Genomic DNA, 22,869 nt, shown 5'->3' on the forward strand with positions numbered 1-22,869 from the left:
GCCAGATGCCAGGCTGATGGCTGTCAAGCGCAGTTGCGGTGGCTTGAGCCTCTCCCCCATCCAAACTGGGACTGGGATTGGGACCGGCATTGGAATGACTGGGCATGAGCCGACTACCACGTGAGGAGCGAGGCTGCAATGACAAGTGGCGGCTGTGTGGTCATGGGTGCACCAGTGTCGCCCTAGGATGGGCACGTGGAGGCCGCAGCAGAGCGGCAGAATCTACCAAGTGGCGGTGGTAGGTGCAGCTGGGCTGGGATGAGTGGGAGCAGCATGGTGCCCAGCCCGCACTCATGCTCCTTCCTGGCAGCCTGCCGCTTCGTGCACTACTTTGTGCTGTGCAGAATTGACAAGCTGGCGGGTAAGGCTGGGCAGCGGCGGCACGGAAGTCCACTGATCCCCGCAGACTAGGCCAAGGGACCCCACCGGTACACAAATTCATGCACCCAGCCTCTAGTTATGACATGAGGCAGCTGGCTTTGAGTTGGGAGGCCTCTTGTATAAGGGTGTTGGGGAGTTGATACCCCCACTTCAAAATCTCCCCAACATTCTTAGCCTCTATTTAGTCACAGCTCCCCACTGACACATTTCAAAACAGATTAACGACTATATAGTATTTTTGTCCTTTTTAATTTAGAAAGAGAGAGAAAGGGAAGAAAATAATACAAAAAAAACACATTTGTTTAAATAACTATTGCAGAAAAGGAGATCTGGGCTGGATGCTGGGACCTACCTCTTCCAGAATGGGGGTTTATTATTGTTTTAAACAAACAAAGAAAAACAAAATAAATTATTCTGCTCAATACTGTTTGGCATAATTGCATTGTTTTTTTTTTTTTTCATCTTCTAAACACTCAAAACAGCCTCTTCAGGAAGCACTGAGATGAAACTGGCAAGAATGGCTGGTGCCCTGGCTCTCCAGAACGGTGGGAGGAGCCAATCCATCAAACCCCTACTTCCCCCAACCCACCCCCATTCTTTATTTCACTTACTTTGGGAATTAGGGAGGTACAGACTCAAGCTAAATTCTCCATATATTAACTTTTGGGGGTGCCCACTGCTCCACCCCAAGCCTCCTCTAATACTCTTCTGGTTACCGTTCCCCCAGCCGGCTGCAGGAACTACACCCACAGCCAGGAGGCTGCCTGGTGTTACCAACTCACTAAGAAAATGGATGGCATGTGTGTTGTCACTGCTGGATAGTGGGGATCCTTTCAGTGGTTTGGAAGCTTCACAGAAGCTCTTGTCCCCCCTAAAATCCCCTGACCTTGAAGGCTGAATACCACCCGCAGCTTCCTCCCGGGGGTTAAGCTGGGTTCAATCATGCAGGTAGTAGCTTCCAGTTGTAATCCCTGGTTGTTAGCTTCCCAGCCCACTCCGGAGCTGGAAATGGAAAGTGAGAGCGAGAAGGCAAGAGGTGAGCCGGCGGAAAGGGACCTATGGGCAGGGGAGGAGGCATGCAGGGGGACAAGTCTACTCCTCCCCAGCTAGGCTCCCGGCTATTTCCACGGCCAGCTTGGGATTTTTACAGAGTTTGTGTTGGTCAGCCATACCTGGTCATTGTAGGTTAACTAAATGATGAGCCCAAAGCAAAAACCACCCCCAAGCAAGAGGCTTCTTACTCCTCTTTGGGGTGATGTGTGAGGTAAGAAGGTGCATGCACCAGGCAGCTGGGCTCCCCATCTCCAGCCGTCTTTGCCACCAGTTGCTCCCTCTCCCTTGAGCCAGCCGAAGACGTGTTTGTGCGATAGAGAGAGAGAGAGAGAGAGAGAGAGAGAGAGAGAGAAGCAGCAGCGCCCTAATCCATCCCAGGGCATGTTTTGATTTTTTTTTCTAGAGCAAGTAGGCTGGTGAGGAGGCCCAGGGCCTAAGGAGACACTAGAAGTTGTAGCGAACAGTAGGGGCCTAGGGTACACGTGAGTGAGAAGCACCTTACATTGGACGTGAGGGGGCTTCCTGGTCCCCCGCCCAGTTCCTTACACCCAAGTTCAAGTTGGGCCCTGGGCGAACCCCGTCCCTAAGCAAAGGGTGAGCACAGTTCGTTTTCTGGTGAGACACTGGATGCCCTGGTCAGAAAGGCCATTCCATAGGGTGGCCAAAGGCGGGGAGGGAGGGGCGGTCGGGTGAGGGCCATTCGCCCTCTGGATTCTCACTGCCTTTCTTTGGTGGGTTAACACCCATCTCGGACTAGACAATAAAAGAAATGTGGGGCCTGACATTCTCTCGGAAGCCTGGAGAGGTGTGGGAGGGTTCCGGCTTTGCCTCTAAGGTCAAAGAGAGCTCCCCCTTCCCACTCCCGTAAGTCACATGGACCGTTCCTGGACCCACGCGGGGCCCCGGGAAGGGGAAGCCGAGCCGCCACGGCCCGGCCCGCCTCTCCCTTTCCTTCTCGGCGTCCCGACCCAGCCTGCAGACAGTACTTCTCCGAGGCCAGAAGCCACCTCTTCTCTTTAAAAAGCGTGAACCAAAATCCTACCCAAGAGCCTAGGGCTGTAGGGGTTGGGTCGGCCGGTTCGCCCCGAAGGCCATTGATTGGAGGAGACGGGCCCAGCGCCGGAAGTCGACTCGAGTTGAGGGGCACGATTGACTGAGACAAACAGAGACTTCGCCCGACCGCCGCGTTGATTGGGTGCCAGGCCCAGTCTTGTGATTGGCAGGGAACAGCCGGCGCTCGCTGGGCTGCAACATGATTGGTCCAACCGCGGCCGGGCGCGCTCAGTGTTGCCCGGAGACGCCCCACGCCCGGCGACGCGCGCAGGCGGAAGTCGCCACCCAGGGGCTGGTCTAGGGTCCCGAGCCGAAGCGCGCAGAGGCGCTGGGCGGCGGGCGGAAAGAGTCGCGGGCAGACCTTTCTCAGTTGCCTCGGTAGACCTCGATCTTGCTGGCCTTGGCCAGCATGTCGATGATGTGGGCCTCGAAGTCGGCGTCGTGCACGCCGGTCTTCCGGAACTCGCCCGCGTACCGGTTATTCTCCCAGTAGTGGTGCCAGTTGCCCCGGCTGTCAGCCCCGAACCCGTACACGTTCACCTGCAGGGGAGGGCAGTGCAAGTCACCCCACGTCGGACATTGGGAGACGGGACGCAGGGGATCCTTGTGTAGTAGTGGGGAAGGAGAAAGGAGCCGCAGCGACCCGACAACCCGGGAGGCCGGCAGCTAATCGATTCCCAGAGCGCGGGATGCATGGGAAGAGGGGACACCCACGCCTGGGCTAAGGACACTGACCGTGGGGGACTGCTGCTCCCTTTTAGTTCCTTCCACTCGTCTGATTGCTTCAAGAGCAACGCCCCAATTTAGGGCTAGCCCAGCTCTTGCTAACTTTTTTTTTTTAATGGAGTACTTTTATTTGAAAACTGGTCAAGTACCCAATACTCTACATTAAAGGTTTTACTGGCAAAAGTGGGTGTGCTGGGTGTGAGCACTGAAGTGTACGACAGAGCACTCCTGCCCACTAGCAAGATGCCTCCTTGAATGACTAACCTCCGTTTTTAACAATAAGAGAGCAGGCCTGGGGCCCACAGCTATGGGAGATAACCATCCCCCTGAATCTTTACAGTATCTCCATTCTATTCTATTTATGTCTTTTATTATTTTTTTCTTTATGGCAAGTAATATCAATAATGGAAGTAGTATTCTATTTCCTTTGTGAATAAATTTAACTTTTAAATGAAGTGATTTCAGATTTGGTCCAATTAAAGTAGTAAGCTTGGGAAATGCAGCACTCCACCGCCTAAAAATGGGGAGAAATCAAAGCCACTTGGTTTCTGCCTACAAAAACACATTCCCCTTGAAGCACTACTGAGCCCTGAGAAGGGATGCTTTCCCTTGCTCCATGGGTCCCACTATTTACCCCCAGACTGGGCTACCCACCTCATCACACACATGCAGGGCAAAGAAGAGCACCAGCATCCCTGTGGAAGGGTACCGCCCGTGATGCTCTGTCCACCTGTCATGGATGTACTTGAAGAAGGCTGGGTTGTAGATCTGGACCTGGAGGAGAAAATGTGACAGGCACATGAGGGTTTGGGGGGCCTAGAGGCACAGGGACAGGCTCTGAGTAGCTTGTGCCAGTTCCTCCACGCTTGCCCTTGGACCTGTTGATCTGTGTTCCCTGGTTCCTTGCAGCCTCTGTGGAGGCCAGGCAACCCAGCAGATGGGGACACTGAAGGTTCTGGAAGGGCACTAAGGGATACCTGAGCCACAGGACCAGGCACACCAGGAGGTCAGGTCTGCACTGTTTCCAATGAGGTGGGGATAAAGAAGGGGACAGAGGAGGAAACTTACCTTTTCTTTGTCTACTCGAAGGAAGGACTTCACTGGAGCATAGGTACTGCAAGCAAACAAAAACACACAAAACATTTAGATGCCTTTCCTTCTGCTCAGGCCTGAGTGATGACAGCCTCATCACAAGACCCCCTGCTTCCAGACTGCTCTCCCACACCATATCACTGCAGTACCTCACTCAGAACCTTCAATGGCTCCCCATGCCCTTCAGGATAAAATACGGATGTTTTATTAGACATACATTGGCCCTACCATATTCCAGCCCCAACTCTTCTCCCACAACTCTCTGCTATGAACTCCCCACTTGAGTTCGCCAATCATCTCAAACCCACCATGTGTGTGCTCTTACCTGTGCCCACCTGACACTCGTGCTACTCTCCTCACATTTGGCACCAATCCCTCCTTCCCTATTAGCCAGCCATGGCACCCGTAACCTACACTCCCTTTTCTAATCCCTTTTAAATCTATGGGATTTAAACGCTATAGCATTTATTTTAGCTTTTAGGTCTCCCAAACATAAAGTCAGGACACTGTGACTTACACTTCTGTGTTTAAAAATACATGATGAAAACAGGCAAGAGGTCGCAACAACTCAATTTTCCATTATTGGATGAATGGATAAGCAAAATGTGGCATGTCCATTCAGGGGAATACGATTTAGCCTTTAAAATGAATGAAATCTGCCCTAGCTGGTTTGGCTCAGTGGATAGAGCATTGGCCTGCAGACTGAAAGGTCCCAGGTTCGATGCCAGTCAAGGGCACATGCCAGATCCCCAGTGGGGGGTGTACAGGAGGCAGCCGATCAATGATTCTCTCTCATCATCAATGTTTCTTTCTCCCCCTCTCCCTTACTCTCTGAAATCAATAAAAAATATAAATAAAATGAATGAAATCTGAGACATGCTACAGCATGGATGAACCTTAAAAACACCATGCTAAGTGAAATAAGTCAGATATAAAAGGAGAAATGCTACATAATTCTACTTATATTCAGACTATTCTATTAGAATAGTCTGAATCATAGAGACAGAAATAACAGTGATTATCAGGGTCTTGGGGAAAGAAGGAATGAGGAGTTATTACTTAATGGCTACAGAGTTTCCATTTGAGATGATAAGACAGTTCTGGAGATGGGCAGTGGTGATGTTTGCACAATAATGTGAATGTACTTAATGCTACTGAACTGTACAATTAAAATTGTAAATTTTAAGTTACACACATTTTGCTGCACACACAACTAAAACCATGGTTAAGACAGTTGATTAGTGGTTGCCTTGGGGAGTGGGGGTTAAGGGAGTGGGGGTGATGGCTATGGTGTACAGGGGTATCTTTAGATCTGCAGATTAAAGGTTTTCATTTTTAGAACATGACAGTGCTCTAAAATTAATTGTGGTGATGGTTATACAACTCTGAATAGGCCAAAAGCCACTGCATTATATACTTCATGTGGGTGAATTGTACGGTATGTGAATTATATCTCAATAAAGCTGCTAAAAAAAAATACTTGGTTAGCCCTGGCTGCTGTGGCTCAGTTGGTTGGGCGTCATCCTGGGCACAAGGGGTTGCTGGATTGATTCCCAGTTAGGGCACATGCCCAGATTGCAGGCTCAATCCCTGTTAGGGGGTGTGCAGGAGGCAGCTGATAGATGTTTCTCTTAAATCAATGTTCTCTTTCTCTCTCCCTTCCTCTCTTTCTAAAAATCAATAAGCCCTAACTGGTTTGGCTCAATGGATAGAGTGACAGCCTGAGGACTCAAGGGTCCCAGGTTCGATTCCAGTCAAGGGCATGTACCTTGGTTGCGGGCACATCCCCAGTAGGGAGTGTGCAGGAGGCAGCTGATCAATGTTCCTCTCTCATCGATGTTTCTAACTCTCTATCCCTCTCCCTTCCTCTCTGTAAAAAAAATCAATAAAATATATTTTAAAAAACCTTAAAAACAAACAAACAAAACCTTGGTCCACTGAGTTTCCTGAGATTTCAAACGAAGCCACTGCCCCCAAAGAAAATTCTCAGAAGGCAGAGCTCCCACAGTTCGGAACCACCCCCTGGAAAGGAGACCAAAACCAGACTGTTCTTTCCTCGCCTTTCCACCACCACTGTGCTGGCTGTCACCATGCGGGAATTGACAAAAGAACATGCTCAGGCCTCAGCTAAGGCACCCCTTGGGGCCCTCCCTCCTGGGGCCTCCCTCCTCACCAGCCCCTCCTGGCTAAAATAGTTAAAGGAATTCTAAGATCCAGGCCCCAGGAAGACGCCTCCCAAGGTGGTCCTGTCACCCATATTGCACTCCCAGTCAGCAGGGCAGCTCACAATCGGATCTGTCCCGTGGACAGGGCGCTTGCGATCCACAGCAGGTCCAGGGCCTTGAAGGGCACCAACACAAAGCTGACGTTGGCGGGCAGGTTCTTGGCGCTCTCAGGGTACATGAAATGGTGGGTGGTTCGGCTGCCAACATCCTGCTCAAAGCCCACAGTTGGTGCCTGATTCATTCTGCAGGGACAAGAGGTTGACATGAGAAGAAACTGCCATAGAAACTGGTACACACAAAAGAAAAAGGCAAAAGAAGCTGGTACAAGATTTTTAGAGGACGATTTGGTGCTAGCCAAAAAATATATATAAATACACTCTGATCTAGCAATTCCATGACCAGAAATCCATCTGGAAAAATAGGTGCGGCCTGAGAGTGGTGGCTCAGTGGTTGAGCTATGAACTAGGAGGTCATGGTTCGATCCCAGTCATGGAATATGCCCAGGTTGTGGGCTCAATCCCCAATCATGGAGGAGGCAGCCAATCATTGATTCTCTCTCATCATTGAAGTTTCTATCTCTCTCTCTCTCTCTCTCCCTCTCACTTCCTCTCTGAAATCAATAAAGATATATATATATATATATATATATATTTTAAATAGGTGCATAAGTGTGCAAAGATGTGTGTACAAGGATATTCACTGCAATATCACAATAGTGAAAAGTAGAATCAAGCAATAAAGACTGGTTTATACATTTTGGCCCATTCACATACCATGTGGCCATCAGAATGAATGAAGTAGATTTACATGTGCTGGTAAGAAATAAGTCCAAGAGCCCTGGCCTGTCTGGCTCACTTGGTTGGGCATCATCCTGTGCACCAGAAGGTTGTGGGTTTAATCAGGAGGCAGTCAATTGATGTTGTGCTCTCACATCCATGTTTCTCTCTCTCTCCCTTCCTCTCTCTCTAAAAAATTGGTAAACTATTCTTGAAACAAAAAGTCCAAGAGTTATTTAGTGAAAAAACCAAGTGGTGTGAGGTATCCCACGTCTTTCCTTATAATACATAGCTCTTGAATACCTACTGTGTGCAGCAGGAGGGAATTACAACGCAGAAAGGGAAGACTTAAAATTTTATAGTATGATAACCAGTTTTTCATTAAAAGAAAGAAAAAGAAAAAATACTTTTGTATACAAATAGAAAAAAAATCTGGAATGGTATTAAAATTATTAATAATTCTTACTCTTGGGAAATGGGACGTAGGAGAATTCATTTTTATTGTGCACATTCCCGCCCCCCCTCCCCCATAATACCTCACTTCTGGGAGGAACAGAGCAGGTTGGGGAGGAAGGCTTAATAGGAATGGTGTTTCTCAGCTGCTGGGGCACAGAAGGGTAGCAGGCAGTGGAAGTCTTGGCTGGGCTCTAGGCTAGACAGGAGCTGGGGTCACGGTTGACTCTTGTGAAGACCCAAGAAACAAACCTCATGTCACCAGCAATGGAGAGACCAAGCTGGTCCTGCAGATCCAAGGGCTACAGCTGCCCCCAGGCTGGCTTCTGAGGACAGCCCTCCACCCGCCTTTCCCACTGAATTGGCAGCCAGAGCTTTCCAAGTCCCTTCTTAGACCTGTCACCCAGCATCACTATGCCTCCCTCCCTTCAGTGGGCCCTGCTGCAGAGCCTCCACCTCCTTGAGGTTCCCTTCCCCAACCTCAGCCACTGTCTCTGGGTAAATAGAGGCCCCTCTGCAGCTCCCAGCTTGCCTCCTTTGCCAGCAACTGGACGATGGGGGAGAATCTCAGGGGTTCTGGGTTCCTGGATGGGGCCTGGCACCCCCTCCCCCTTACCGCACCATTCTCACCATAAGAAGGGTTTTGCAAGGAGCGAGGAAAGCCTCGGAGACATTGCTGTCTCAGTGTTGCTATGGAGACAGCAACAGATTCTAAGATAAAGCCCTTCCTTCCTCCCCCTGGGAAACCCGGTCTTTCTGCAACGCTCATCCTACGAGATACTTGGTGAAAACTGGGCATTTTCAGCATCTTATTCTGCAGGGCGCTTCCTCCCCGGAGTGGGATGGCATTTCCTGCCTCCCAGTCTAGTGAAGAAGTCAGAACACAGGTCCAGGGCAGAAGGAGCAGCCCGCACCCGGCTCACAAGTCCACTCTTAGTCCCTGTCCATCCCCGGACTTCTTGCTCTGTGCCCCCGTCTGGAATGAATGCCCGTCCAAGCCTTCTGTCCTCAAGGCTGGGCACTGATGTCTTGTTGAACAAGTGAGCCCTCCCGCCACCCCAATCTAAACCTTGTGACATAAAGGACAGCAGCCCAGAGCGAGCACCAGTCATCCAACTGCTTGTCTGATTGATTCTATTTTTCTTCTTCTGCCCAGGACATCCATCTTCTGTGAGTTCCAGGAGGAATCACCTGTGACTATTAAGCAAGATGCTGGTTTGGGGTTTGGGCCCTCACCCCTGGTGCAACTACTGAGGAAACCAGGCAGGTAGGAGGGTCTCTGGTGGGCGTTTTCACCCGCAGCCAGCTAGGAGTCTAGTTTTAGCTCTTTTCAGACTAATTCAGAGTTGGAGACTGAGTACAGGCCTCAAGCAAAGTCTTGAATGGGAATCCTGCCTCCTCATCCACCCCAACAAAGGTGAGAACCTATCGCAGGTCTGGGTCTTAGAGACCTATAGCAGCCCCAGCTGCTGGCAGCTCCTACATGCCAGACAAGGCCACGGAGTCCAGTCCCCCCTCCAGGAGGCTTGGTGTCCCCGTGGCTCACCTCATGATGAAGTTGTGCCGGTCCACATCTGGCCCATAGCCAGAGCCCCGCAGGTTGCCCGAGTTCCCCACCACAGCACAGCGCCGGCACTGCTGGGGGTCCCGGAAACGGTAGGGGTTCTCGCCTGGTACTATCTGGAAGAGCTTCTCCAGCACCTCATTGGTATTGTGTGACTTGAACTGGGGCTGCAACATCTGCAGAGCGGAGGAGAAGGGAGTGGGTGTGAGAAGAGAGGGACTCCTGCCTGCCTCCCCTCCCCGGCCCTCACCCTCCAATGTCCAAGCCACACGGGACCCCTAACCAGGCTGTCAGGGAGCAGGAGTTCTCTGAGCAGTGAGGACCCTCCCCTCAACCACAGGAAAGTCTCCCTTCCAGCTGCTCTGATGCACTGAAAGGGGGTTGGGGGTCATGGGGGTCACATTCTCCAGGGACCCGTAGGCCTGTGCCAGGAGCAGAGAAACTTCTTGGGTGGGCGCTCACCCATGAAGAGGCCCCTGCTCAGCTGTCCCCTCGGGGCAGCTCTGAGTCACATCAAGAGGTAGTCTTGAGGTGCAGGTAAGGTGGAAAGTCCCCCTGAGCTGCAGGGGTTCGTTTGAATCAGTCTACAGGGAGTGGAGGTGACAGAAGCTGCCTGGGGCAGAATTCATGGGATAGGTGGAGCCACTCCCTGAGCCTCCAGGGAAGGCAGAGAAGCACAGATATTCTTTCAAAGCCAGACTAGCCAGAATGAAGCTGGTCTCCTGCATGTCCCAGCACCATGCAGATGGAAAAAAAAACCCACACAAAATGAGGCCCAGGTAGCATTCTAATGCCTTCAGAGCCAGGCAGGTGACACACAGGAATGAAGTGGCAGGTGGGGCTCATGGCAAACAGGAGGCCCCATCCATCAATAAGAGGCAACTTCAGTCAATTGTTGTCACGTGAGTTGTGAGCCCAGAAGGGCTACATTGTCTAACTTTTCAAGAGAAGCCGAACGTATGGATTTCATGTGCAATATCCTAATTCATAAATGCTGATAACAGTAATATTTTATTTTATTATTATTTTAAATATTTTTTTATTGATTTCAGAGAGGAAGGGAGAGGGAGAGAGAGATAGAAACATCAATGATGAGAGAATCATCGATTGGTTGCCTCCTGCACACCCCACTCTGGGGATCAAGCCCGCAACCCGGGCATATGGCTCTACTGGGAATCGAACCATGACCTCCCGATTCATAGTTCGACTCTCAACCACTGAACCACACCGGCCGGGTCACTAAGAGTAATATTTTAAAAACACTGAGTGGGCTGGCCGTGGCCCACAGGCCACCAATTGGTAAGGTCAAACTAGGCCTTTAAAATGCCTTGTGTGCCTGGCCTGTATGGCTCAGTTGGTTGGGCATAGTCCTATGCACCAAAATATTGCCAGTTCCATCCCATAGACCCCTAGTAGGGAGCGTGCAGGAGATGGCCGATCAATGCTGTGCTCTCACATCGATGTTTCTCCCTCTCTCTCTCCCTTCCTCTTTCTCTAAAAATCAATAAAAAAATCTTTAGCCCTAGCTGGTTTGGTTCAGTGGCTACAGTGTCCATCTGCGGACTGAAGGGTCCTGGGCTCAATTCCAGTCCAGAGCACATCCCAGGTTGCAGGCTCGATCCCCAGTGTGGGGCATGCAGGAGGCAGCAAATCAATGATTCTCTCTCATCATTGATGTTTCTATCTCTCTCCCCCTCTCCCTTCATCTCTGAAATCAATAAAAAAAATTTTAATATCAAAATAAAAAATCTTTTAAAAATAAAATAAAATTCCCTGTGGTCTGAGCCATAATACCTGGTTTTGTGGCTGAGCAGGAGTTGCTCAGGGGACAGAATACGTGGAAGGGATAGGGGAGGGAGGGGGTCTGCTTCTCTCACCTCTTCTCAGCACAGGAAGGACCCCTGGGAACAAGAACACAGACTCAGAGCCCTGGCTGGTGCAGCTCAGTTGGTTGGAGCTTTGTCCCATGCACTGAAAGGTGGCGGGTTCAATTCCCAGCCAGGGCACCCAGGTTGTGGGTTTGATCCCTGGTTGGGACACAGACAGAAGGCAACTGACGGATGTTTCTCTCACATATCGATGTTTCTCTCTCTCTCCCTTCCTCTCTCTCTCTAAAAAAAAAAAAAAATCAAATTTTTTTTTTTTAAAAAGAACACAAACTCAGTGAACACAAACTTAGCTATGTGTATTCCTAAGTTCACGGTTAAAGAGGATGACTGTGGGGGCAGAGGAGAAGCGGCTTCTACTGCTTGCTGCTTAAAGAGCCCCGAGTTCCATCCCTGTGGGCTGGAAGTCTGGCCTGCCCATAGGTTTACCTCTGTCTGGTGTCCGGTTCTGGACCTAGGTGGCCACCACTGGGACCTGGGACCTTGGGCAAGCCCTGTGAACCCTGAACTTTGATATTATCCATGAAAGGAAGGCTGTGACTATGAGCAGTAGGCAGGACCCTTCAAGGGCTCCAAGCTGTCACAGGAAGGATCGTGGGACTCCTGGCGAGCCCTCCTCTGTATATCTCCCTGTCCTTAGGAACGCTGACAGTCCGGGCCAAGAAGCAGGATCTGTAAGGCAGAGTCCGACCACTTCTCTCATCTATGTCACCTGCCTGGCCCAGTGGGAATTTCTGGTCTATGCTCAGCCCCTACCAGCACTAGGGAAGATCAGGTCTCTCTCCTTCCAGGCCAAAGCTCACTCTGCCTTTCAGATTCTGGGATCCTAGTAGGTAGCTCTGGTTCAATGGGCCTCTTGCTTTGTCAAGACTCTAGGACCAGAAGACAGCCCCAAATCCCAGAGGGGGCTCTAAGAGCGACTCCCAGATGGAGTGGGGGAACAGATCCCTGGAGAGGAGCAGCAAAGGTAGACAGGAGGGGCCATGCCTCTCTCACCATCCACCACTTCTGGACATCAGGGGGCAGATCCATGTTCTCTCGGGTCCAGACAGGGGAAATGTTGCTGTCGAAGTGGCTGTCAAACCAGTCGGAGGTCCCGGCGTCGCCCATGCAGCGGCGGCAGGCACAGTTCTTGCCAGCGAGCCCCTCCTTGCTGAGGCGCTGCAGGCCGGCATAGCCAGGCACCAGCTTCACCCGGTGGGTGCCCCCCAGCGCCCCCGAGTCCAGGTAGGGCAGGGTGGCCATGCTGTGGTGAGAGTAGGTGAAGAGCAGTGACATGATGAACACCAGCAGGAAGGCCACGGAGAGGAACCACACCCGCAGGGAGCACTTCATGGTGCGAGGCCCCGGGAGGCTGGACCACCAGCCCGGAGGGCGGCCGGTGTCCCTGCGGCCACTCCTTTCCCAGCCACTGGCAGGCCTGCCTGTTCTAGGGCATAAGGGCGTGTGCTGCAGAGCAGATGGCAGCAGGCGTCCCAGGCCACGCCCGATCTCAAGGTCAGGAGAAAGCACGTGGGCAAGAGTGGCTCCCCTGTCCTTGAGCCACTTGGGCCCCTGCTTATGGCTTCATTGGGTCCCTCTGTCACTAGCTGGGCCACAGATGCTCTGCCTCTCCCGCTGCCCTGGCAAGGGGGAGGTCAGTCCATTCCAGCCTTCTAGTCCATCGGGCTTGCTGGCTGCCAGCGCTGGGGGTCCCCCTCTTTGGCGGCTTGAAATGATCCAGTCTGGAGTAGTCGAGGACCTTGTGGTTCATGAGCAGACACCGAGGCAGCCCCTCGCCCCCTGCAGCAGGGAAGTCCTTGAACCCCAATCGCAACAGAGGACATGTGGGCTTCAAGCAGCCTTGATTCCATGCAAGAGGCAGCCACCCCTCAGATGGTCCTCCGGCCCCAACCCTTCTGCCAGGGGAGGGGACCCGGGCCCCAACCCTGAGGGAAGAAACCAGGACGCCCTGGGGGTGTCACAAAACCCTGCTGCAGAGGCCAAGATCCTCCTTGCGTTAGGTTCTGTCCTTCCACTTCCCATCGAGGTACAGGTCCGTTCTCCCGATGTTCCCAGCCCCACTACAGTTTCCTAAGGGGGTGCAGAGCTCCTGCAGCGATGGAGTCCTGGGGCCTGGGCACAGGTGCGGCTCAGCGGCGTGCTGCTTTGAACGCAGTCTGGGTCATCTGGGTCAGCAGAGCGTGTGCCAGGCTCCCAGCCAGAGCCCAGGCCTCCTTCCTGGTGCTGCTGGCCCAAACTCAGAGGCTGCTCTGCCCATCCCCGCTCCTCAGGGGCCAGCCGTCCTGCCGTCTTGCCATTAGCTCCTGCTAGCGGTAATCCCTTGGCAGGTTCCCCTTGCCTGTCAGGCGCCCGGCTGCCTCAGCATGACCCTGAAATTGCAGAGAGAAAAAATAACGTGCAGACAAAAATGGCACACATCAGCGGTTCTCAACCTGTGGGTCGCGACCCCTTTGGGGTCGAATGACCCTTTCACAGGGGTCGCCTAAGACCGTCGGAAAACACATATATAATTACATATTGTTCTTGTGATTAATCACTATGCTTTCATTATGTTCAATTTGTAACAATGAAAAGACATCCTGCATATCAGATATTTACATGACGATTCATAACAGTAGCAAAATGACAGTTATGAAGTAGCAACGAAAAGAATTTTATGGTTGGGGGTCACCACAACATGAGGAACTGTATTCAAGGGTCGCGGCACTAGGAAGGTTGAGAACCACTGGCACACACATTCTCCCCCAGCTTTGGCCCCAAGTCCCAGCAGGGACCAAGCTGGTAGGAGAGGCAATGCCCACCTAACGGAAGGGTAAACAAAAGAAAGGGCTCTCGCCTCTAACTATCCACAGATAGCCGTTGCCCTCCTCACTGGGGGCCTCAGGACGAGATGAGCCCACCATCCTCACTTCTTAGCCAGAAGGTAAACAAGGACAGAACGTGATCCCCTCGAGTCACAAGGCAAGTCCCTGCAAGAACCAGGTTTAGAAAGCTCCTAGCCCAGTTTCCCTTACAGGCCCCCTCCCTGACCACCCCCCCTCCCCCGGCATGCGCTCACCGAGGCCCAAGAGCCATCCTGGCTCTCCTCAGCTCCCCGCCTGCTTCCTGCAAGGCTGCGCCTAAGTCCTTTTATCACCTTGTGGCCTGTGGAACAACTTTATAACGAACGCTTAATAGAATATGTTTTTTGGGTTTTTTTATTGATTTTTTTACAGAGAGAGAGGGAGAGAGACAGAGAGTTAGAAACATCGATGATGAGAGAAACATCGATCAGCTGCCTCCTGCACATCTCTCACTGGGGATGTGCCCGCAACCCAGGTATATGCCCTTGACCGGAATTGAACCCGGGACCCTTCAGTCCGCAGGCCGACGCTCTATCCACTGAGCCAAACCGGTTTCGGCAATAGAATATGTTTTTTAAATGTTCCTAGTCCAGGTATGTGAGGTTAATTGCAGGTAAAACTTAATTGAACAATATCCCAGGGGACTGAGGATATGACTCCCGTCCTGGTGCCTGTGAGACGCCCCTCTAAGTAACACAGGAGGCTGGGCCCGGGCCCTGAAACTTGCCCTCTTCTCTCTCAATGCAGATTATAAATTATAGACGAGGCATTCCTCGGTTAGCTCAGGAATGAACAATCCTCCAGCCCTGGTGTCGGGACAGGACATGACTGTGTCTGAACACCGGGTGCCAAGGCGCAGCACCACCACCGCCAGGCCCTCTGGGCGTTGTCTCCATCCGTATGTTATGGATGGAATGAATGCCAAGGCCCCTGGGGGCACTGACGGCCTGAGCCCTGTGCTGCCCTGGCTGGCAAGAGCAGGGAGAAGAGGCCACTTGCCAGAGGTTTGGCCTGAATCCATCCCATCTGCAAAGGAGCTGGGGCAGGGTCAAGGCAATGCTGAGAGTGCGGCCTCCGGGCCCTGGTCCCAGCACCACAAGGATTACTTAATCCTGGCTCCCTGCCTCTCCCCGCCAGCTCCTGCCTAATCTGGTAGCCCGGTTCTGACCTGAGCCCTGGGCCTCACCACCGCTCACTGAGAGCCCCAGCTGCAGCCAGCCCTTCCCGGGACCCCTGGCTGCAGAGAAGGCCTCTCCGCCTCTCCGTTTAAGAACCTCAGCTGCCCCTTCGTGGGCAGTTCAGATTTCTGGGGTCAAAGCCATCAGGGAAAGGAACCAGCACATTCCAACAAGGACGGCATTATCCAGCAGGGGGGCGGCAGTGGGCATGGGGGGAAGGCAAGACTCACAGAAGTGAAGGAACTTGCATTAAGTCACAACCTCAAGAATGGAGGCAAGATCGGAGTCCAGGTCTATCCGGTCCAAAGCCTGTGACTGGCCAGGGGTCAGGGATGAGAGACAAGGAGACACAGAAGCTGGCTTCCCAGGGTCAACAGTGAAGCTTCCCCCACACGCCTCACCCAGGGCTCCTGGCTCTCCCCCCTTGGGGCCCCAGCAGCACTGGCTCTGGGGTGCTCCCTCCAACTCTACTGCCGTCTGGCAGGCCCGACTCCAGGCATGACATTTGGCTGACCGGTCTCTTCCAGTCCCCCCTGGGCCCATTTCCATGCCCAACATCTAAGGAGGAGAACTTGGTTTGGCAGAGTCCCGCTCTCGGCGTCCCGTGACCTGAGTGTCAGCTGTGAGGCAAGGGGGCCCTGGGAGGCGGTGACCGTGCAGGCTGAGCAAGGGATGAGAGTGAGGGCCTCCCTGGGGAGACCTGGTTTCTGGTGGGCAGCCTATGGTGGCGTCTGAAGGCACAGGAGGCTCTAAAGGAAACATCTCTCATCAGGGGCGTCAGAACTCCTGGGGATTCTAACTCAATGAAGAGGCACCTGACCGCCTTGGCGGGGAGAGGAAAAGCCCTAGTTTCAACAACATGTTAGGAAAGAGCACAGAAATAGAGTGGCTGGCAAAAGCCCAGCTTTGGGAACCCCACGGCCAGGCTGCTCCCGGGAGCTTGAGCTGCTCCACTTGCATTGAGTGCAAAGGGAAGCGCAGGTTGTTGCTAATTGGGACTAAAAAAGACCAGAGGTCCCCAGGCATGCATTAAAAACCCCAGAAGTCATCCGCTGCTGACCCTCACTAAGTGCTTTCACTTGTCTCGTTTTCTCCTGGGAACCCCCAGTCCCTCCAGGAGCCCACGGACTACTTCTGATGTCTCCCCTTCACAGCTGCTCTGACATTCACACTCAGCCCATGCATATACCCCGATATAAAAAAGTCGGGGTTGGGGGGCACACGCACACACTTTGGCATCAGTCCCCACCTCTGTTGCCCACAAAAGGAAGCAGGCTAGCCTTCTGGGCCTCCCAGCTCATGACGCTTCTTTATTCTTCCGGTAGACACTTAAGGGGCCAGTGGGATGGGGTGGGATAGGACACTCCAACTCCCAAGTCTTACCTCACTTGGAACAATTTTTTTTTCCAGTAAGGCTTAATTTATATATAATAAAATACAGAGCACTGCCCAGAAAGTTCCCTGTGCTCCCTTCCAGGCAAGATCCACTGCTCACAGTTCTCTGAGTTGTCACCACAGATTGGATTGACTTGCTCTTGAACCCCATACAAACACACAGTATGTATGTACCCTGGCATCTGGCTTCTTTTGCCCGGTGCAATGTTTTAGAGATTCATCCAGCAGTCTGTGTGCATCCGCGCAGTTTATCCTCCTCCATGTCTGGACATTTAAACTGCTTCCCGTTTTGGGTCATTAGGAACCTAACGGCCATGAACGTCTTGTGCAAGGCCTTTTGTGGACACCCCCTCCCCCCCATGGCCCTTGGGTAAATGCCTGGGAGTGGAGCTGCTAGATCTTAGGATGGGTGTGTGCTTAACTTTACTAGAAATAACCATATAGTTTTCTAAAGTGGTTGTAGCATTGTACATTCCCATTAGTACTGTATGAGGGTTCCATTTGTTGTTCCACACCGTGATCTTTTCTTTTTTTTTTTTTTTAAATATATTTCATTGATTTTTTACAGAGAGGAAGGGAGAGAGATAGTTAGAAACATCGATGAGAGAGAAACATCGATCAGCTGCCTCCTGCACATCTCCTACTGGGGATGTGCCTGCAACCAACGTACATGCCCTTGACCGGAATTGAACCTGGGACCCTTGAGTCCGCAGGCCGACGCTCTATCCACTGAGCGAAACTGGTTTCGGCTTTTCTATCTTTTTAATTTTGGGTATCCTCGTGGTATATGGCAAACTCAGGTATTTCTACCACTGCCAGGTACACAGGAACATGTGCACGAAGAGATGTAAAAGAATGCTCCTCAGCCGAGACCGGCTTGGCTCAGTGGATAGAGCGTCAGCCTGCGGACTGAAGGGTCCCGGGTTCGATTCCGGTCAAGGGCATGTACCTTGGTTGCGGGCATATCCCCAGTAGGAGATGTGCAGGAGGCAGCTGATCGATGTTTCTCTCTCATCAATGTTTCTAACTCTCTATCTCTCTCCCTTCCTCTCTGTAAAAAAATCAATAAAATATATTTAAAAAAAAAAAAAAAAAAGAATGCTCCTCATAGCACTGGGTAACCGCTGAAAACTGCAAGCGAAATGGCCATCAGCATAGGATGGATAAATTCTGGTACATTCACATCATATAGTAAAAATGAACAAACACCAGTTTTAGACATCAACAGGAATGGATATGAGCAAAAAAAAACCATTACGTTGAGCAAAAAGAATAAGTTATGGATAAATGCCTAAAGTATGAGTTCATGAAAAGTTCAAAAGTACCCAAAGACAAGTAAGGAATTGTTTAGGCCTCTATACATAGAGGATAAAACAAATAGATACAATCAAGACAACAGAGACAAATTCAGGAAATTCCCTCTGGAGGGGAAGGAAGGCAGATACCATCAAGGAGGGGCCGACAGAGGCTTCTGAAGAATTGGGTTGGGAATAGAGTACAGAGTGATTTTGATTTTTGTTCTTAAAGGAGTATAGATGTGATATGTAAGATGTTGAATGTGTGATGTATTTCATAATAAAATCTAATGTTTTTAAGGTTAAAACATTTTTTTTTACTAAAAAGTCACTCTGGCTGCTGTGGGAGCCTAGCACGGAGACCAGAGAGGCGCTCCTGTAATACCCCAAACAGTGCTGATGGTGAGCAGCGGCTGGCTGTGTTCTGAAGGGTTTAACTGATGGGCTGGAAGGGGGTGGGAGATGGGAGAGAAAGGCCCAAATCAGAGTGACACAGAGGACTGTGACCTGAGCAACCTGGTGGTAGGGGTGGCATTCATTCATACAGAAAAGACAGGAGCCCTGGCTGGTGTTCAGTGGTTGAATATCGTCCCATGCACCTTAGAGGTCACAGGTTTGATTCTCGGTCAGGGCACATGCCTAGGTTTCGGCCTCCATCCCAGTGGGGGTGTGCAGCAGGCAGCCGATCAATAATTCTCTCTCATCATTGGTGTTTCTCTCTCTCACTCCCTCTCCATTCCTCTCTGAAATCAATAAAAATATCTTAAAGAAAAGACAGGAAAGGAATGGGTTTGGGTGGGGAAAAAAGCAAAAGCTCTGTTTGCGGCTGATTAAATGTGAGATGACCTTTAGATGTCCACATGGAAATGGCAAGAGGAAATTGGACACACAGATCTGAAGCTCATGGATGAGGCCAGAGCCGAAGGGATCCGTTTGAAAGTACAGTTTATTTTTAAAAACGACAGGACCAGATGAAATTATCTAGGGAAGGTCTGACACAGATAAGAAAAGGTGGCCCAGGAGAGAGCCCTGAGGCACTCCAATGTCTAGAAGTGGAGGCCAGAAGAGAGATAGGAAAGAAATGGCCCCTTAAGCAGGGGGCAGAAACAAGCCCTATATCTGGGAAGCCAAGAGAAGAAAGTGTTTCAAGAATGAAGGAGAGCCCAGCTGGTGTGTCTCAGTGGTTAAGTGTCAACCCATGAACCAAGAGGTCACTGGTTTGATACCCAGTCAGGGCACATGCCTGAGTTGTGGCCTGATACCCAGTGGGGGGTGTACAGGAGGTAGCCGGTGGATGCTGCTTCTCTCTCATCGGTGTTTCTGTCTCTTTATCCCTCTCCCTTACTCTCTAAAAATCAATTTAAAAAATATTTTTTAAAAAAGAAACAATGAAGGAGAATTCACTGTCAAATTTTTCTTAAAAGGTAAGATGTGACTGAGAACCGACCATTCTGTGGCTGGATGGAAGTCAGCAGTGACCTTCACAATGGCTGACCCAGAGAAAGATGGGGGGAAAACTGGACAGGTGAGGAATGGCCAACAAGCAGACGAAAAGAGGCTCAACATCATTGGCTATCAGGGAAATACAAATCAAGACCCCAATCAGATATCACTTCCCAACCACTAGGATGGCTATAATGAAAGATATTATATTAACAAGAGTTAGTGAAGAACGCCCATACGTCGCTGGTGGGATTATAAAATGATGCAGCCACTTTGGCAAAGAGTCTGGCAGTTCCTCAAAAGGTCAAACATGGAACTATCATTACCATATGACTCAGCAAGAGAAAAGGAAACACATGTCCACACCCAAATTTGTACGCAAATGATTATAAGCCGCGTTATTCCTGTTAGCTCCAACGTGGAAACAACTCAAAGCTCCATCAACGGACGAACTGACAAAATGTTGTCCACCCATACAGTGGAATCTTACTCAGCCAAAAAAAGGAATGACGGATTGACACACACGAACTACGCCATGAAGGAACCTTGGAAACAGTATGCGGAGTAAAAGCAGCCAGTCACAGAGGGCTGCATATGCTATGATTCCATTTATGTGCAATGTGCTGAAGAGGCAAATCTCTAAAGCAGATTAGTGGTTGCCTAGGGCTGGAGGGTTGGGGGAAATGGGGTGTGATTGCTAATACGTAGGGAGTTCCCTTCTAGGGTGATGAAATGTTCTAAAATTGTGGTGATGGTTGCATAACCATGTGAACAGACTAAAATCCACTGACCTGTACCCCTGAAATGTGTACAGTATAATTCACATACTGTCTGCTATGTGAATTATCTATAATAATAAAAGCATAATATGCTAATTAGACTGGACAGCTGGATGTCCTTCCTGACGAAGCCTGGGCTTCAAGGGCCGAGCCCCTTGCAAAATTTCGTGCATCAGGTCTCTAGTCTATATATATAAAAGCCTAAGCGACTGAATGACCAGTTGACTGGTCGCTATGACACTCACTGACCAACAGGGGAACAGACACTCCATGCACAGGATCGGGCTCCCTCCTTACTGGATCGGGATGAAACCAGCTCTCTGACATCCCCCGAGGGGTCCCAGATTGCGAGAGGGTGCAAGACAGGCCGAGGGACCCCACCAGTGCACGAATTCGTGCACCGGGCCGCTAGTATTTTAATAAAGCTATTACCAAAGAAAAGGGAATGGGATAAAGTGGAAAGGGTATTGAGTTGGGAGATATTACAGAATGTCTGGATCCTACTGGGAGTGGCTTAGTAGAGGGAAATGTTCACGCTGCAGGAAAAAGGTGAATTGAGAAGCAAAGTCCTTGGGGAACAAGAAGGGGTAGGAGCGAGCGCCTACACGGACAGGGTCTCCTCCCTGCGAAACAGGAAGCCAAGCAGAGCACGGAGCACAGTCCCAGGGAGTGATGCCTGGGTGGCAGACAATGAGAAGGTCTTTTTATTGTTGGGGTCGGAGACCTTCAGAGAGCTGCTGTAGAAGAGCCCTTTAGGAGGGACGGGGAGTAATGAGGAAAATTTAGCGGGTGGCAAGGCAATGCTGTGGTCTTCCAAAAGGTGTTTGGTCACATATTATGCAAATCTTAGGAGACCATTTAACCATAAACGCTCCCCGAATGGCCGGGCAAGCCTGAAACGCCAGACAGAGCACCAGAGCTGGCAACCAGTATCCAAAAGGTCAGGGGCAGCAAAGGCTTTGAAGAATAGCTGATCTCCCTCCTCCGACAGCCTTCTGCCACTCAGGAGGTGCACGCCTGAGCAGATACGAGGAGCCAATGGAAGCTGACGGGGGCCCTAGCCAGCTCTCGGGTAAAGGAGAGAAGAGGCAAGTGTACGGGGCTGAGCCGCAAAGGCTGCCCCCAAAAGGGGAGGCTAGGGTGGCGTTAGAGCCCGTCTCGGGAGAGTTCCCAGGAGACGAACCATCAAACTAACCTGATGAAGCACAGGATACCACAGCCTCAGACCAGTGCAGCCGAACACCATCTTCTTGGCAGGCAGAGAAAAGAAATGTCAAAATAAGATGCAGAGGATGGCGGAAAGGAGGCTGCTTAAATCTGAAAGGGGTGGGGAGAAGGCAAAAAGCCAGCCTAAGATGCTGATAAAGCCACCCTCTTTCCCCCCAGCTGACACGCAGCCCGCGGATGTGTCCCAGAGCCACAAGGAAAGGCATCAACGCACAGATTATTACTCACGTCGCACGCTGCTTTATGAGTTTCTGAGCCCTTGGGGGCACAGCCTCTCATTTGGTATTCACGGACGTCCGGGCTGGCCGAACGAGGTCAAGCCGAACGAGGTCAGCCAGGCAGTGAGTGATGTCGCTTTGATGCCACTCCAGGCCTGACAGCTCCAAGGCCAGTGCTCCTCCCACAGCATCTACTGCCTTTCAGAGTGGCTTTTCCCACTAACTGGGGTATTAGCATGGAAGGGTTCCCTGTGCCCCAGATCCCTACCAGCCTGGCAACTCCCTGCATCCTGGGTGTGGCGATGGCAGAGAGCAGAAGGTGCCCTGGGGGAGGGGGCAGTGCCGGTCATTCCTTGAGGAAGGAACCGGACAGCCCTCCCTTACACGCATCTCAAACCCATGAGGCCTGTCCCTCAAGGGGCTGAGAATGGGTTGCTTCACTTCCACAAGCTTGGCTAAAGGAAGTCACCGCACAACAACATCCTGGCACCGGCCTCTGGCAGACCCTCATGGTCAACCTCTCTGTTTCCCAATTAAAGGTCCTTGGGCAGCCTCTGCCTCTTTTTATTTTTTTAATTGATGAGAGAGAGAGAGAGAGAGAGAGAGAGAGAGCGAGAGAGAGAGAGAGAGAAACATCAATGGTGAGAGAGAATCATTGACTGGCTGCCTCCTGCACCCCCCGCACTGGGGATCGAGCCCGAGACCCAGGGCATGTGCCCTGACCGGGAATCGAACCGTGATCTCCTGGTTCATAGGTTGACGCTCAACCATTGAGCCACACTGGCCAGGCAGACTCTGCCTCTTGAGCCTCCCCCTTCCTGCCAGACACCTCGCCTTCATTTGACATCCAATCTGAGATCTCAGCTCTAATACTTCTGATGCTGCCCAGAATTAGCAGCCAGGAAACCAGAAAGCAAGAGCTAACAACGTTTTTCAAACCTGTGATTATCACTCTAGCTTTCAATTAAGTCCTAGAGAAATAAGTCTTTATTGCAAGAGAATCAATGGTGTACCCTAAGAAACAGGCTGTAAGGGCTCTGAGGCATTAGTGGGAGCGCCCCAGGGGGAGAGTTGAGATGTGGGGGTCCCTGCTCTGTTCCACACTTGCCCCCTCAAGGAGTCCCAGAGTATAGTCTGTCTGTGTCTGTGGGGGGAAAGTCCAGGAATATCTATATTATAAAAGGCCAGTGGCCGTAACACGGGACAGACAGAATGACCAAGCGACCAGTCACTAGGAAGTGGGAAGTGCATGGCCCACGTCTCGGTCCCTCGCCCACGG

General features: G+C 51.3%; 1 protein-coding gene across 1 annotated transcript in view; it reads right to left on the reverse strand.

The window, feature by feature from the left end:
* Positions 1 to 611: 611 nt before the first annotated feature.
* Positions 612 to 22,869, reverse strand: part of ST3GAL2 (ST3 beta-galactoside alpha-2,3-sialyltransferase 2) — a 42,667-nt gene continuing 20,409 nt past the window's right edge. The window contains exons 2-7 of the mRNA XM_006755774.2: positions 12,206 to 13,581; positions 9,306 to 9,499; positions 6,593 to 6,772; positions 4,282 to 4,327; positions 3,868 to 3,987; positions 612 to 3,027 (exon numbers count right to left, since the gene is read on the reverse strand). Of these exons, the coding sequence (XP_006755837.1) occupies positions 2,854 to 3,027; positions 3,868 to 3,987; positions 4,282 to 4,327; positions 6,593 to 6,772; positions 9,306 to 9,499; positions 12,206 to 12,544 (1,053 nt within the window). The 5' untranslated portion in view covers positions 12,545 to 13,581 and the 3' untranslated portion in view covers positions 612 to 2,853. The remainder of the gene's footprint in view (positions 3,028 to 3,867; positions 3,988 to 4,281; positions 4,328 to 6,592; positions 6,773 to 9,305; positions 9,500 to 12,205; positions 13,582 to 22,869) is intronic.

This window comes from Myotis davidii, unplaced genomic scaffold (assembly GCF_000327345.1).
Source record: "Myotis davidii unplaced genomic scaffold, ASM32734v1 scaffold453, whole genome shotgun sequence".
Classification (NCBI taxonomy): Eukaryota; Metazoa; Chordata; class Mammalia; order Chiroptera; family Vespertilionidae; genus Myotis; species Myotis davidii.